Source organism: Ooceraea biroi, chromosome 8 (assembly GCF_003672135.1).
Source record: "Ooceraea biroi isolate clonal line C1 chromosome 8, Obir_v5.4, whole genome shotgun sequence".
Taxonomy (NCBI): domain Eukaryota; kingdom Metazoa; phylum Arthropoda; class Insecta; order Hymenoptera; family Formicidae; genus Ooceraea; species Ooceraea biroi.
In genome coordinates, this window is record NC_039513.1 from 5,822,071 (window position 1) to 5,836,925 (window position 14,855).

Below are 14,855 nucleotides of genomic sequence, written 5' to 3' on the forward strand. Positions count from 1 at the left end.
ACGTTAGCCACGAGCAAGTTGTAAGGGATGAAAGAGAACGCGTGAGAGTGCCCACGAATGAACTTTTACGATCCATAAAGATCGCTGCCGGACTAACGCGACCGGACACAGAGCGCGAGATTAGGACGATTAATTATAGTGGTAAGTCCGACGAAATGGGCAAGACGGTTTGCAACTGTTGCTTGTGCGGTAGAACGTCGTCACCGCTGTCGATAAGACCCAAATTGGAGATTCAACCACAAATTGATGCGAAAACTGCAACGCCTGCGGCGGCGGCTGCGTTCAAGCGTATATTTATTCCCCCCAAAATCGATCGGCCGATACCGCATAATAGATTGTGTCCCGATTGCAAAGTGAGAATCCAGGCCAAGATGTCGCACCAGAGGTATCACATCAAGAAGATCATTAAAAAGATTTCTCGCGATCAGGAAAGCTGCAGCTATGCGACATTAACCGATAAACCATGTCGAGCTGTTTCCCGAACAAAAACTGTCGAAAAAAGAGATCAGAGTTGCTTGGCTAAGATACCTAAGCAAAAAACTAACGCTATCGATCAAAAAATAAAAGATAATTTACCGACTTTAGAAGATACAAAATCCTTGGCCGTAAAGCTATTTTCTTCGAGTTGTATTTGTTACAAATTAGAGAAGAGTGATGTAGAGCCAATTAGAAAAGGAAATTGCTATTGCGCGGATTTAGCCCACACATGATTCTTTTCATTCTATTCAATTAATGACATAACAATACGTAATTCGTACAATAAAAAATTCGAGTTGGTATCTTAGTTTTGTATAATATTTAAACGTTATTATATAATTATCTAATTCTCATTTTAAAAAAATGTAATATAATGATAAATTATATGCGGAAAAAATATATTGCAAAAAGTGGTAAATTACTTTTTGATGACAATGAGCTAAGAGATTAAAAGAATGAATAACAGTGAGAATATTAATAAAATATGAAAAATATTTTATGGAAAATTTAATTGGAATTTATGAATAGAATGTCGCGGTAGTTTTATTTTTGCCGTGTGTGAATTAATAAAGAATTAAGAGAGAATAAAGAAAATGACGGAAAGATTATTTGCAATTTTCAATAATATGATATTCACTAATGCTACATATACGAATAATTACATTATACGAGCGCATGTATTCCACGCTTTTAATCCATTCACTGTTAAACTGTATCGTAACAATAAAACGAAGTAACGTAAATAATAGAATCGGATATCACATTTGCAAATTATTTGAAAGCGTACGTGCACATGTACGCGCCTGTGTATGTGTCTGTATATGTATCAATATATCAAATACAATATATCAAAATCGTACATCAATCCAAGCTATCGATTTGTAAATCGAATCTTTTCCTTCTATATACGTGAAATGTAATCTAAAAAATTTTGCAACACAAATTCAACAGATGCAACAGCACACAAACTCTCTTTTTTTAACCTATAAATAAACATTTTTGTACAAAATAAAAATTCACCGTGCAGAATTTTTCATAAGCAACTTTTTGAATATCTCCAAACGGACGTTCCAAAGACATCTCGAAGTTCAGTCTTCTCAACCGTTCATACGTCTAATTGTTAATGCGTTTCATCTTTGCCGCCTACGAATCTCTCGATGCGCCTCAGGGAGTAAGATCGAAACACTCACCGTACGTTGGCCAAGGTATGCCTGCGGGATCGCAGGTTGTGGTAGCCACGTAGCTCGCCGATGCTGCCCTGTTCGGCCTGCATCCTGGCCTGTGCCGTCGCGGCGGCACTAGCAATCACGTGGTGCTGGTGCCCACCTGGGGCGCCTGCCGTCGTGATGCTCCTGCGGGAACGCCAACCCGTCCTGCTGCCGCCGCTGCTCGGGGTAGGCGATTTCTTGTAGGGTCTGCAGAAGGTATTCAAAAAGGCAATGGCATATCAACGGGATATACCGTAGCTCTTTCGCGAAAGCACCTCGAACGTTTAAAAAACATCTGTTGCTGCGTCGAAAAAATCCCACTTGCACTTTTCCCTTCTACCCCGTCATCCCTCTAATCGCCTCTTTCCGATCCTTGTCCTCATCTCTGTTCGCTGTTCTTGCTGATTCCATCAAAACTTCGGCGTTAAGTAGGAACAATCGATCACTAAGGAACTTAGTTTGAAACTGAGTAGAGAAACCTCTCATTAAAAATAATGGGCTGAAATATAACGCGGTAAAAGTGCAATATCGTGTACTAAAGCGTTGTATTAAATGTGTAATTTGTTTTTTAGATGTAATTCCTTTCTCCAAAATTTTCTCGAACAATTTTATACGTGGATTAGATATGAACCATGCTCTAACACTTAAATTCGTTACGCCCGTCGTATTACAGAATTAATGCTGCGCTAGTAAGGGTCGAGCTATCCGACGTTCTCTCCAGACGATATCTGAATTAATTACAACGATTAACCCGCCTGGGTCATCGTATCAAGTTGTGTACCTAAAAGCTGTCCGGATCAATACTGCCGCATAAATGCGTAATCACCGTTATCTATTCCATCTGCCGCAAAACAATAGAATGCAAAGTAGTTTCCTTAGAACGCCAACAATCCTAATCTGATCCCGACAAGGTATTCTCACCGTGGGTGTCAAGCATGTTACAGTATGTAATGTGACATGGCATGCCGCGCCTGTCACAAGATTCCCAACTCGGTATAGCTCCGGTGACCGAATGTGCTTAGGAAATGGGCCACGACGAAGGTGGCCTGTGCCCTTAGACCCGAGGATTCCCGAGAGATCAAGGTTGAATTGCCCTGCGCAGAAAATCATGCCTTGCTTATCTTTTTTTTTCCTTTTTATTGTTTTATTTGCACTTGTCATTGTGCGTAATATGACAGGGAAACGGCGGGGACGAAGATCAGATGAACGCTAATACAGCAGCGAGCTTCCAAGAATACTCAAGGAAACGCGAATATAATGGATCCGTGAGATCGCACGTCGCATGTGCGATCCACCCACGTGCACTCCGAAACGTACGAAAGTAATTCTCGACAAGAATGCCGCGGCACGGAAGCACCTATCTGCACAAAGTGGAACACATGAGTTACTGGAGAGACGCAAAGAGTGGCATGTAAATATTGGCGTGTCGCCCGGGATAATTGCGAAACGCTTATAAGTCGCATAATCTGTCAGTGCGTAAGATTCACCATAAATTGAACGTAGTGAAAAAATAGATTTGGCGCAGAGCCTGGAAGCGTATAATTTTACAGCGCGATGAAAATTGCCTGAGATTTTATGAGCAAAATAACTTCGTGCGAATTTCTGATACGCTGCGCTGACTACGGCATAACACTAAAACGAAATTTACGTAAATAGACGAGGAAATTTGGTACATTAGTGTCGAGCTCTTTCATTGCACGCAAATAATCAATACGGCCGATGCATTGTACCGTCGTGTCGTGGAAATAACCGCATCACGCTTGTCGCCGATGAACGTGTCAACGCGAGTAACATTTCGGGGAAAATCATTAATTATTACTGCCATATTAGTTGTGGATCACACGTAATTACAGGTCAGCTTTATTAATCCGCATAGAGTGTACTCAATTCAACCAGCTCTGCCATGTTGCAAAGAGCTCTCCGAGCATCGGCATTCGCGCGCTCTGTTCCCGCCATTTTTGCGCGCGTTGACACGTAAAGGCTTATCCTGCGTCGACAAATCCTGAGTTATCGCTGTCGAGCCAGCTCTTTGACGTATCTCCGCTACGTCAGTACCGGCGGAATTCCGCGCACGGTTCGCTTTTCATCGATGAGCCCTGCTCTGTTCAGACGCGAGTTCGGCACGTTTGTCATAATACAATACCAAGCGTACGCGTCTGTAAATACGACAACGTAATCCCTCGGGCTCACTATAGCCGTTACAAAACGCTGTACATTTCTGCAAGTTGATAGCCAATCGGCCGTTGCTACTGACTACAATTTTAATGGTGCGCGGAACATCAACAGGTTGCTTTGCGACGCAGAATAAGTCGGTTCGATATTGCAAACTGCACGATGCATGCTGAATCATGAGCGCGAATCTCTGATTTATTGAATCGACTGTGACGTACTGCGAACCAATCTTGCGAGAAAAATAAATAGATATAGACAAAGTGATATATATATATATATTCAAAATCTCCGATCGCTGTAATATGTCGAAATTAATCATTGACTATATCGTTGTTATATAGGAAATCCCTGCATAATACGTGTATGTACCAGCGCAATGTGCACGCACGTACGCGCGCGCCTATCCGCATAGATAGGCTAATACGCGGGGCTGAAATCGGGAATAACGTCAAAGGAAATAGTCTGAATCCCACCTTCTCTACCATATCCGCCCGATGTAGTCGCGTAGCGAACTAAAATTCGGTCTCAACTCGGCCTCGATCCGCACACGTGCGGTAGGTGCAGCGCAGGAGATGCATACCGCGCCCGCGGCATGCTCCAGTTCTATAGGGCCTACTCTCGCGTTCTAATTATACGAGATTCGCTTCGGAATTAGCTTACCAGACGGTCTATTCCGCGGCGGACAGGATACGACCATTATGGCGTTATAATTCAAATCGCGCTCGCTGGCAACGATTCACGTTCCACATCCTCAAGTCGAAGATAGAAACATGAAGTCTGTGAAGCGTTAGACTCTTGGCAGATCTGCGCTTCGAATAGTTTACATGTTACTTGAGTCCACAAATCGATTACGTGTGCTTACAAATTATTCTTGGGTCGTTCGGTTATGCACTTTCGCTAAAATTTGGGTCAATCAAATGTATGTGATATCGGAAAGGTTCCTCGAATACTTGCGTCTCACGTTCAAAGATAATTAAATTAATTGTACCATTCAAAGGCAACTAATCTTTCTTGTCCATTAAATTTGAGACGACTTCTGTTTAATTCAACGCTGGCGCGATGTATACGGAGTAGCGAAAGGAGAGAATAATTGATTAAAAGCTCGCAATCATCACGCTTTTTCATCCTCTTGTGCATCATTATCAACGAAGGTCTTATAAGTATTCCCTCTACATTAATTACGTTAGCCGTTTTTTAATTCCTCGAGACAAGTTAATTATTGGTTCGATCATGTTCCCTTCAGTAACCTGAGGAAGCTTGTCTGTGTAGCTGTGCTTCTAATTTATATTTCCGTCCCAACCGTTCTCATTTTCGCAGTAACGTGGTGCATAGTGATTTTATATGCAAATTAGCCTGATAAATTTCCGCAGATAATGCATACTGAGTGCTCTTGCAAATAATTAATACATCTATTGCAGTCATAATTACAATATTTCTCGCACTCGTATGCTCTTCACGTGCCATCATACACGTATACGTGCGTGCAATATTGGTTATTTCACGTTTAAATCACCTAATCGCTGATAATCCACGTACGTACTTAGACACTTAATAGCAACGGTCATTAGCGTAAAACCGATGGACACTCATCATCAGCGTTAAGCCGCTACAAACTACAAGAGGAAAACCGCAATCAATGGTAAATAAGCAATATCGGCCGTATTTTAGATTAACGATTGTTATATAATATTGTTGTGTCCGGCCTCACGGCACTCACAAGCACACATTCGCGCAAAGAACAACTCGTTAACTTAAAAAGCAAAAACTCTCTTTATTCTAGTAACAGAGATTGCACGTCTCGTCACACCGAAGACTCCACGAAGACTCCGCGAAGACTTTTCAGTTTTCTTTTTCATCGGCCGTGTCTCCGTCTCCAGGAGACGCCTGTCTTCTCACGGGCCATCGACGACAATCGACCATCCGATATACCGGATGACTTCTCCACACGAAGCCACCCCCGGACACAACATTACTCTTCTCCTCACGAGATTGTCGTCCCGACAATCCCTTAGCGGTAATGCCCGCGAGGTCTCTTCCTTGTCCCATCCTGAACTGCTGCCTCAGGTTAGCGAGCAGAGACCTCCGAGTCTTCGGCCTCACGTTGTCCTCGGTGTCTCTTTCTTGCCGTACCCTCAAAATATTTCATCCGAGCGAACGCTCACGGCACTTACAAGCACTCACGCGCGAAGAATAACTCGTCACCTTTCAAACAAACTCTCTTTATTTCAGTAATAGAGATTACATGTCTTGTCATACCGAGGACTTCGCGAAGGCCCTTCCCGAAGACTCTTCAGTCTTCTTTTTTGTCCACCGCGTCTCTGTCTTCTGGAGACGCAATTTTAGTTTTTAAACGAAAACTCGCATAATGACACATCATTGATATCTATGACGTAAATTCCTTACTTAGACTCAGAAAGTAATAAATCTTTCACGCGTAAAGATAATATGATGGAAAATAATACGATGGAAAAGATTTTAAGCCAAAATCTGAAAATTTTATGAACAATTTAAGGATATTTGAGATTAATTTCAAAGTTGCATAGGTCTTTAAATCTACAAAACTTTTTTCCAGATGGAGAAAATGTATTGAAGTGAATGGCGGCTATTTTTCTAAATAAAAATAAGTATTTTATCTTTTCTATAATCTAATCAATATGACGAATCTTTGCATCAATAATTCCACTTAAAGAAGTTGCGGCATTAACTGAACATCATGCAAGATCAATACGATTAACGCGACCCCTTTACAATTGACTTTTTACTTTGTTAATACGAAATATGATATCTCGCACTATCAAAGAGTCATTTAATTAACGACACGCGACGGATTCTCTCACGCAATCGTATTTTACGCGATTATTGAAGTGAGTATCCGCGCGTTGTAATGACAAGTGCTACGTCTAACGGGAGGCTTTGAAGCTCGTGCTCTCGATACGTGTTCGCTTCGTGTTCCCGTTAGCCCGCATCGCCTGCATCCCCGTAATTCCATTTAGTCGGTAGCGTCCACTCGGGGAAATTTCGGACACGCTCTCGATGTTTCCTGCGGCTGATTGGACGGTCATCCCTCGGCGATATGAAGTTATTGCTCACCTTTCGTGAAAGAAACATATTCTTCTAATATCTCTCCTCTATTTTTCTCTCATCTTCGAACGTTCGAAAAAATGGTCCTTGTTTAAACAATATACATTTACCATTAGTATTTCAACAAAGTCAGCCAAGAAAAATTTCATTTACTTTTATTGAACTGGGTTAAAATCCTCTACGTGTTATTGCAATTAACGTGTTTGCGATACTCAAACAGCGAATACTTTTATATCTGACCTTTCGTATTTCTCGACGATAAAACGGAACAGTATTATGTTGCGTATAAATCTCTCTGAACTAACAGGGAATCTAAGATCCGAGATGTTGTATGAACGATTTTGAATAAAACATGTAGAAATCAGCGTAACAACACATAATACTGTGTATTTCTTTAATGCAACAGAAAGAAACGGTTATGTCTGTTTTGCTTTCTTTTCCATGTCAGATATTCCTTCCACCTTGTTAGCTCAGTATTATATGATGATAGAACAGGCTATGCATGTACGCATATAATACTTATGTGGTGCATTGTAGCTTGCACATTCATACAAATGTCCAAAGGTCTGCGGTACAGTTCACAATATCCAAAGAGCAAATCGACGCGCTATGATGAAAGCCGGTCTCTCAAACGCGCTTATCCACCTACTTTCCTCTTCATGCTCGTCATATTGAATTCCACATTAATGCGATACATTAATTTCCACGTTTATCAATTGCTAACCCTCAATGTGGACTGTTTTGACGGATCAGTGAATTACATCTCTATTCAAATGAGATTATTTCTCTTACATTTTATGTTCTCTCTTCAACTCTCCTTTCTCTCTGTAATATAAGTTATTTTTACATACGTTATACGTAATCTATCTTTCTGTTCTTTTTTCGTAAAACATATTAATAAAATTCGAAAACTGTGTGAAATATTATAATACATCCCGCGATACTTTCCGTAAATTTTTCCGCTTTAGTAAAATATTTTGAAACGAAATGTAACCTAATTTAAAATTTTTCTGTCATCCTTTCAACCCTCATTTGGTCCTTTTGTTAATTCTCAATGCGCTCCATTCCTTCATTTTCAAACTATAATTATTCATATTATAATTATTATATTCAAAAACTGTACGCGCGCGCGTGATCAGGAAGACTAAAAATAAGTGTATTGTTAACCTCTCGGAAAGAAAAACTTGAAAGAGAAGATTCGAACAGGCAATAAAAGGAAACAGTCCAAAAGTTGCATACCGATAACCGATGAGCATGTATCCGTCTCATTGTCCACTCTCGATTCGGGCAATTACGTCGGGAACGCGAGGCATCCAATGCGAGCTAGTTGTAACATTTAATCGGATATGGAACATGAATAGCTGGTAGATTAAATTTTCCCATCTTCGAGATTATCTTTCAACGCATGGGTAGGTACCGAAGATTCTTCTGTGTCATTCTCTACGTTGCACAATGGACACGTGACATTGTTAAATCTATTAAACCAGCTGCATCAATCAGTAAGCGAACGCGCGCACCTAGTGCGGAAAAGATGATCGAAGATCGTTAATCAAACATACTCGGTACTTCTGGAACTTCAAATTATATTTAAGATAAAAAACATCCAAAAATGGAAGGGACTGATAAAGAAATAAATTGTTGTGTTGGCGTTCTAAGTTACTTATTATATAAAGATATTTTTCTTTTGATTGCATCAGCATATTATATTGCATAATATTATATTTAAACTATTTTAGTAATATGAATGCACATCGCTTGTATCTATTTACTGGCATTCAACTAACGGATGACTGCTTTCCAAAATGTATTAATAACTTTTCTCTTTCTTCAACAAATATTCTTAGAGACCGAAACTAATCCCAACTTTGGCCAACTGTAATGTACCGTGAAATTGGATGAACAACAAAGTCGTGCGAGTAAACATGATTCGCTGCGACGCCGATATGCGAAACGATCGTAAGTTTGATTGCCTGTGTGTGCACGTAATACTATATACATAACATAGAGAAATGTCCCAGCCTAAGACACTGAAACTGCAACATGAGTAAAGCGACCACATACGGGCAGGATGGGAAAGTTTGTTCTTCAAGTGATGCAAATTTTCGCAGCAACAGATGTCTTAGTTCACAAAGATACGTTTGAAATGCCTGATCATACGGTCGCACGATCATAAAAAAAATTATAATTTAAACAATGTGCACTAAACACATAAGCGATGTATAATTTAACATTAATATAAATGAATATCGCAAAAGAATTTTTCACGCCTAGATGCGCATATAAAATTAGTCACGGAATATTATATGGATATGCTATATTGAGTTCATAAAATACTTAACGTAATGTTAATAATACATGAATTATGTGCAAATACCACCAACGGTTAATTGCATAGCGATCATAGGGTAAAGCGTCATTAATTAATCGCGAAATTTAATGCATTCTATCGGCATAACCATAAGGGAATATTTAATTAAATCGACAATTAGTTACTTAAAGCCTTGTTTGCACGGCACAACATGATATGTTTACATTAATGAAATATGCAACAATATATCAGCAATGTGGAACATTGTTAAAAATCAGTGCTTGCAGGCCAGTGCATTAATTACCATTTGTATTTAACGGAAAAAGACAAATGAATAATAATGCGACCGGTATTTATCGAAGAAATCAACCAATCGCGTTTGAATACAACTTGATTATTACTCAATCAGAAGCTCTGTTAAATGCACTTAAAAATTTAAACGAGAGACTTATTTTAATATGTCAATAAATCTGTTTTAATTAAATCTAGATGTAGCATGAACACGGTATAATCAATGAGTCGATCTAGCTGGATATCATGTAAATGTCAGCGTTAGCGTCTGGATGACGCCAAGAGAATCGAAATGAAACGCTAATGAACTCAATGAGCCGGTTTAACCTGTGACGAAATGCAAAGCGCTATCGAAACTCACGAAGGAGGGAACTGTTATAACAACTGACCTCTCTCGAACGTTACGACCCTCCTCATCGTCCTCCTCCTCGATGTCGTGCAGTCGCGGACTCAACCGGTGCTGAGTGCCGCCCTCCCTAGCGTAATCTTCCTCCTCGCTTATCCTGAGCTCGTCCTTCTCTTCGTCGTCGAGATCGTCGTCTAGATCCTCGTCGAGATTGCTGAGAGGCGCCCGCTGTTTAATCTGAGCTGCACAGACACGTTTCGGTTGCTGATACTGGCGTTGCTGCGACTGCTGGTGCTGCTCCTGGCGCTGGTTTTTCTGCTGTTGCTGCCGCTCGTATTGCTGTTGCGGTTGCTGCTGGCCTTTCTGCTGTCCTTTTTGGGACTGCTGATATTGCTGTTGATGCTTCAGCAAGGCAGAACCCTTCTTAGCCTCGGGGGTGGCCCCCGAGACAGCAACACCACCCCCACCCCCGCCGCCGCCGGCGCACGGCAGGCAGCAAGACCACGCGCCCCCCACCTCGGCACCCTAACGCACTCAATGTCAAAACATCCAGGGGGGCCAGCTGCACCAGATATTTGTTCCGGTTGTTCCGTTTCAAATCCTAACAGAGGCAACGTCCGCGATGCTGATGGACGCGCTCGCGATGGTCAGCAGCTCCCAGAACTCAAGCGAGCTAGCTGTCACTCGAGTATATCGAGTATATCGAGTATCGTGGTATATGATGACACGATATTATTTCCTTTGTTGACTTTTCGAGTCGCCGCCGCTGCTCGAAACGTCGAAATACGGTTTCAACATGAACGCGAACGTGAGTGCCCTCCGCTCCGGAGAAGGTTGCGGATGCCGTCGTCCCCCGGACTTCTAGTGCACTTCTGTCGCCTAAAGTGCTCTGGAAGTTCTAAACTTACGCGAAAGCGTACGATGAGCGACCGTTACGTGCAACTCGGTTTGTTGATTTCATTCCCGCGATATTCAGTCGGTCGTTTGCCTCGTGCTTAGATCCATCAACTCGTTTGGCAAGGGGTACGGTTATTTCTTCCCTCATGATTTTTTAATCGTGCGCAAATCTCAGACTTTCGATTCACGTCCTCGCGAGTTGCGTGAGCTCTCTCCTGCGTCTGTATAAATTTAGGTACTCAGAAGATTGTCCTTGCAAGGCTTTCGTTTCTCGTTACAAATGGATTACAGATATACTTCGCCTCGGTGAGTAAAAGTTGCTCTTGCCCGTTTCGCTTATATGGTTGGGATATGTTTCATAAGTCTCTAATATACAATGTTTACAACGTGATTTCCAAAGTATCGCATGTGTATACTTTCCTCTTCTTTTGATCTTTTTTATTAAAAATAATATAAATAAGAAAGCATGTACATTTTTTTTGTTACTCTCTTAAATATTCCAAGATTCTTTAATACATAACTGCAACATTAAAAATGTTTATTTTCCTCTCTTTTTCGATTTCTTCTATCTTGTGTAATGAAACATTTATTATCGGGGAATTGTCTCTCATATCTAAAGATGCAAACTCGCACGATGAAAATCACGCAATAAATCAACTGAATAACAAGCAGCTATCAAAATTCCATCGTGATGTATCTACCACAGTGCGACGTTAAATTGGCGATTCATATTCAAGTCACGATAACCATCATTCTTAGGTCGCCTTTACATATAAACTTGTCTCTTCGATAATAATAATAATTCCATGATGAAACTCCCTGTCGCATTTTATTATCTGAAAAAATTAGGAGCATGGAAATCACACACAAGAATCATCCATCATTGCCTTCAGAAGAGTCCTTATATCTTTTCTTCCCCTAAAAGCATCTAGCTTCTGTATATCTGTTTTATATTATATCGACACAATTCACGCGCACTATTAGCGCATTGATTATTAGCGAATCATATTTTTAAATATTCTTACAATCTCCCGCTTTTCGGCGAACACTCCAGCTCCTAAATTCTTACTCTCGACGTCGATTCTTGTGCAGACTCCATTATTGTACAGCATCTCGTACTAGCCGTGTAGACTAATAAAACGATTATTAACACGTTACCCTTTGTCCCAACGTTTCCTTTGATGCTGCATCATCTTCCGTGTTACTCTTTCTCTCTGTCCTCTTGGCCACATAATTAAATCTACCTGCAGCTTTCCGTCTACGCCGCTGTCCTTAAATAGCAAAACATCGCCCGAAGAGCCAACTGCCGTCAACCCTCTTTGTCCCGAGAAATGGTTAATAGAAAATGTTTGCTCTTGAACGCTCGCGTTTACTTGGCGTATCAAAAACTCTGTCGTACCCGCTCGATATTCTTGATTTATGCTTGCGTGGGATGTTCAATCCGCCGTGAAATCCCGCATTATTGCATCTTATAGGGATCAGCTCCATTTATTAGTGCATTAACCACGAGAGCTTCAATACTTGTCAACATCTCCGTTAAATTGCGTGGAATATCGTAAAACGGTGCTCATGCACACGGCATTCCACCCGTGCGTTATTCTCGTCGCACGAGAAGCTCAAAGCTGACACTCCATAGTCGCGCACGAGTTTTCACGAGTCCATCTTATTTTCCCGTTTTTGCGACATTCATGCGCTTCTACTTTCGGCTATTCTCGGTTCACAGTAACCATGTGTAACGAGGAAAACTGAGCATGCGGAGCATCATCGTCGTCGCCGTCATCGTCGGACAAGCCCGCTCGTTGCTCTTAATTTGTTTTGCGCTAGCCGCACACTCGGGAAGCTCTAAGACGAGAAACCGCAACTAAACTAGATATATTCACGCACCTTTTTGCGCTTTCCTGCTTGTAGTGCAATTTACCGTGAGTGGTGCTCACCGTTTGCTTGACTTTTCTCATCGTTAAGTCGCTTTCTTCTTCTTTCATGGCTTTTAGAATCTACAATATTATTGTACTTATTCTGCTATTATCGATTGTATTTCTTTTATCTCCGTGTGCTGATGTAGAAAATTATATTACTAGCGATTTCACACTGTATTTCTTTATATTTCTCGGTCAGTCGTAGCTTTCGTATATATCGAACCGATGTCATCATGCCGCGCAAAATGCTGCTGAGGTGGTTGTTCGAAACCAATTATAAGAAACTCCTCTAATCAATTGTTATTTGCGCGCAATGAACGATACATTATAAAATTAATTAGAGCAGTCCATTTAAGATATGTTACACTTATCTGAATTTCGTCATTACGACATTGCGTTTTTATCAATTAACTGTATGCCAGTGTATTTCGAGCTTGTTAAATTATTCTTATTCACAAAAGGCGGTCGAAAATACGCGACACCAGCATTGGGAAGGATTTTAGAAACTTCAGCCCATAGCCAAAGATCGCGTTTAATCTTTTATGGTACGCATTCGCGAAATCGAACGATCTGTCACGCACAGATTTTCCATTTGGCACAATGTACGCGCAAAAAGTCGAAAAAACTTCACACAAGAATACAAACGGATTTAGCGATTGTCGGTTTTCGCTCAGTCACGCGGTTACGATCAACTGACATGATTGATTGTGAACTTCTGATATGCACTCGTCCAATTAATGTTACTCAACTCAATGTATTTTATACGCATCCACCTTTGGAATCACACTTACACTGCATTACGTTTCGCTTCATATCAATACTTGGGAAGTACTTGTGTTTGTCACATAAGTAGAGCTCATCTAAAACTCGTTTGACACATTACGTATTTTCTGCTGATAAAGAATGAGTTTTACGACAGTACAGGATTCAGTCCAGAACACAAAATTGATTGTCGATTGTTGAAAAGGACGCACTCATATACGTCTTGTAGAATTATTGAATATCGATGCTCTGCAAAATTTTGTGCAAGATGCACAATGTATATTGCGCTGAGAATAATTCATTCAATGATAATAGTTACCTCGAAATAATGGAGAAGAGAGACAGATGCGCAAGAAATATGGACAATAATAAGGAACATAAAAGTACATATATGTGTGTTATTGTAACAAAATTGACATTATTATTATGCCACATATGGAAAATTATCACTAAACGTTTAAACATTAATTTTAAATCCACTGTTACACATATTCATGTGGTTTTAATGCAAAAGAAAACATTTTCATTACACTATTACTTTATTTTTTTCACTTTAACTTATGCCGCTGCTTAAATCTTCTGCGTACAATCAGGTAAGCAGATCATTATAATTAAGAGGCTGTATCGCGCGCGTGCATTTAATCTCAATAAAGCTTTATCAAGGGTTTTCTTTGGCCAGGAAGCGTTAGGTCGTAAATTAAATGCAAAGGTTAAGGCTGCGACTCCCGAAGGTTATGCAAAACGAAAAGACGAGCACGCAACACATAACGCGATCGCGTTCTTTGGATAAGAGTGAATCTATGGTCTCATACTGGCGAGAAACGTTCGATCTCGCCGATAAATCGATGAGCGGTGAACGCATATTTATGACGATGTTATTTTTAGTTGTTGGTCACATAGTATTTATACGTTCTATAATAACGTAATGGATACAACAAGGATATACCCGAGAATATTTTGGCATAACGTTAAAAACAGAATTTCGCACATTTCTTTTAATGCTTTATTGTTACGTGGAATTTGGCACATTTCGAAAGTAGAGAGAAGTTTTTGTATTAAACACAGGTTGTATTAAACGTTGATTAATAATTATTAAATTAATAATTATTAAATTATCAAATGCTGACAGCTCTGGCAAAAAAAGAAACCATTAAAAAAGTATTAAAATGACATTGTTCCACAATTTTATTCTGATTTTTTATCTCGGTTTGTCTCACACGCGTATCAGCGATATTCACCGTCACGGACAATACGTTTGCAAATTTTCCCTCAGCTATAAATTCTATGCACAAAGTAGTTTAACGTGATGGAATTAATGGAATGACTACTAAATGGAAGGATTACTATCGAACAGTAGAAATGGAATACGCACATATTGTGAATATAACAAGTAAAGA

General features: G+C 40.3%; 1 protein-coding gene and 1 long non-coding RNA gene across 2 annotated transcripts in view; both read right to left on the minus strand.

Annotated features, from left to right (window-relative positions):
* The window catches only part of LOC105279816 (cAMP-specific 3',5'-cyclic phosphodiesterase, isoforms N/G), a 248,773-nt gene extending 238,468 nt beyond the window's left edge, over nucleotides 1–10,305 (minus strand). Inside the window, exons 1-2 of the mRNA XM_020031739.2 lie at nucleotides 9,927–10,305; nucleotides 1,668–1,892 (exon numbers count right to left, since the gene is read on the minus strand). Coding sequence (XP_019887298.1) covers nucleotides 1,668–1,750 — 83 coding nt within the window. The 5' untranslated portion in view covers nucleotides 1,751–1,892; nucleotides 9,927–10,305. The remainder of the gene's footprint in view (nucleotides 1–1,667; nucleotides 1,893–9,926) is intronic.
* Nucleotides 10,306–11,225: 920 nt separating this feature from the next.
* Nucleotides 11,226–13,876, minus strand: LOC105279781. Its single transcript, XR_894005.2, has 2 exons — nucleotides 13,778–13,876; nucleotides 11,226–13,707 (listed from the first exon to the last, which is right to left on the minus strand). It is a non-coding gene; the product is annotated as an uncharacterized LOC105279781 (long non-coding RNA).
* Nucleotides 13,877–14,855: the final 979 nt, after the last annotated feature.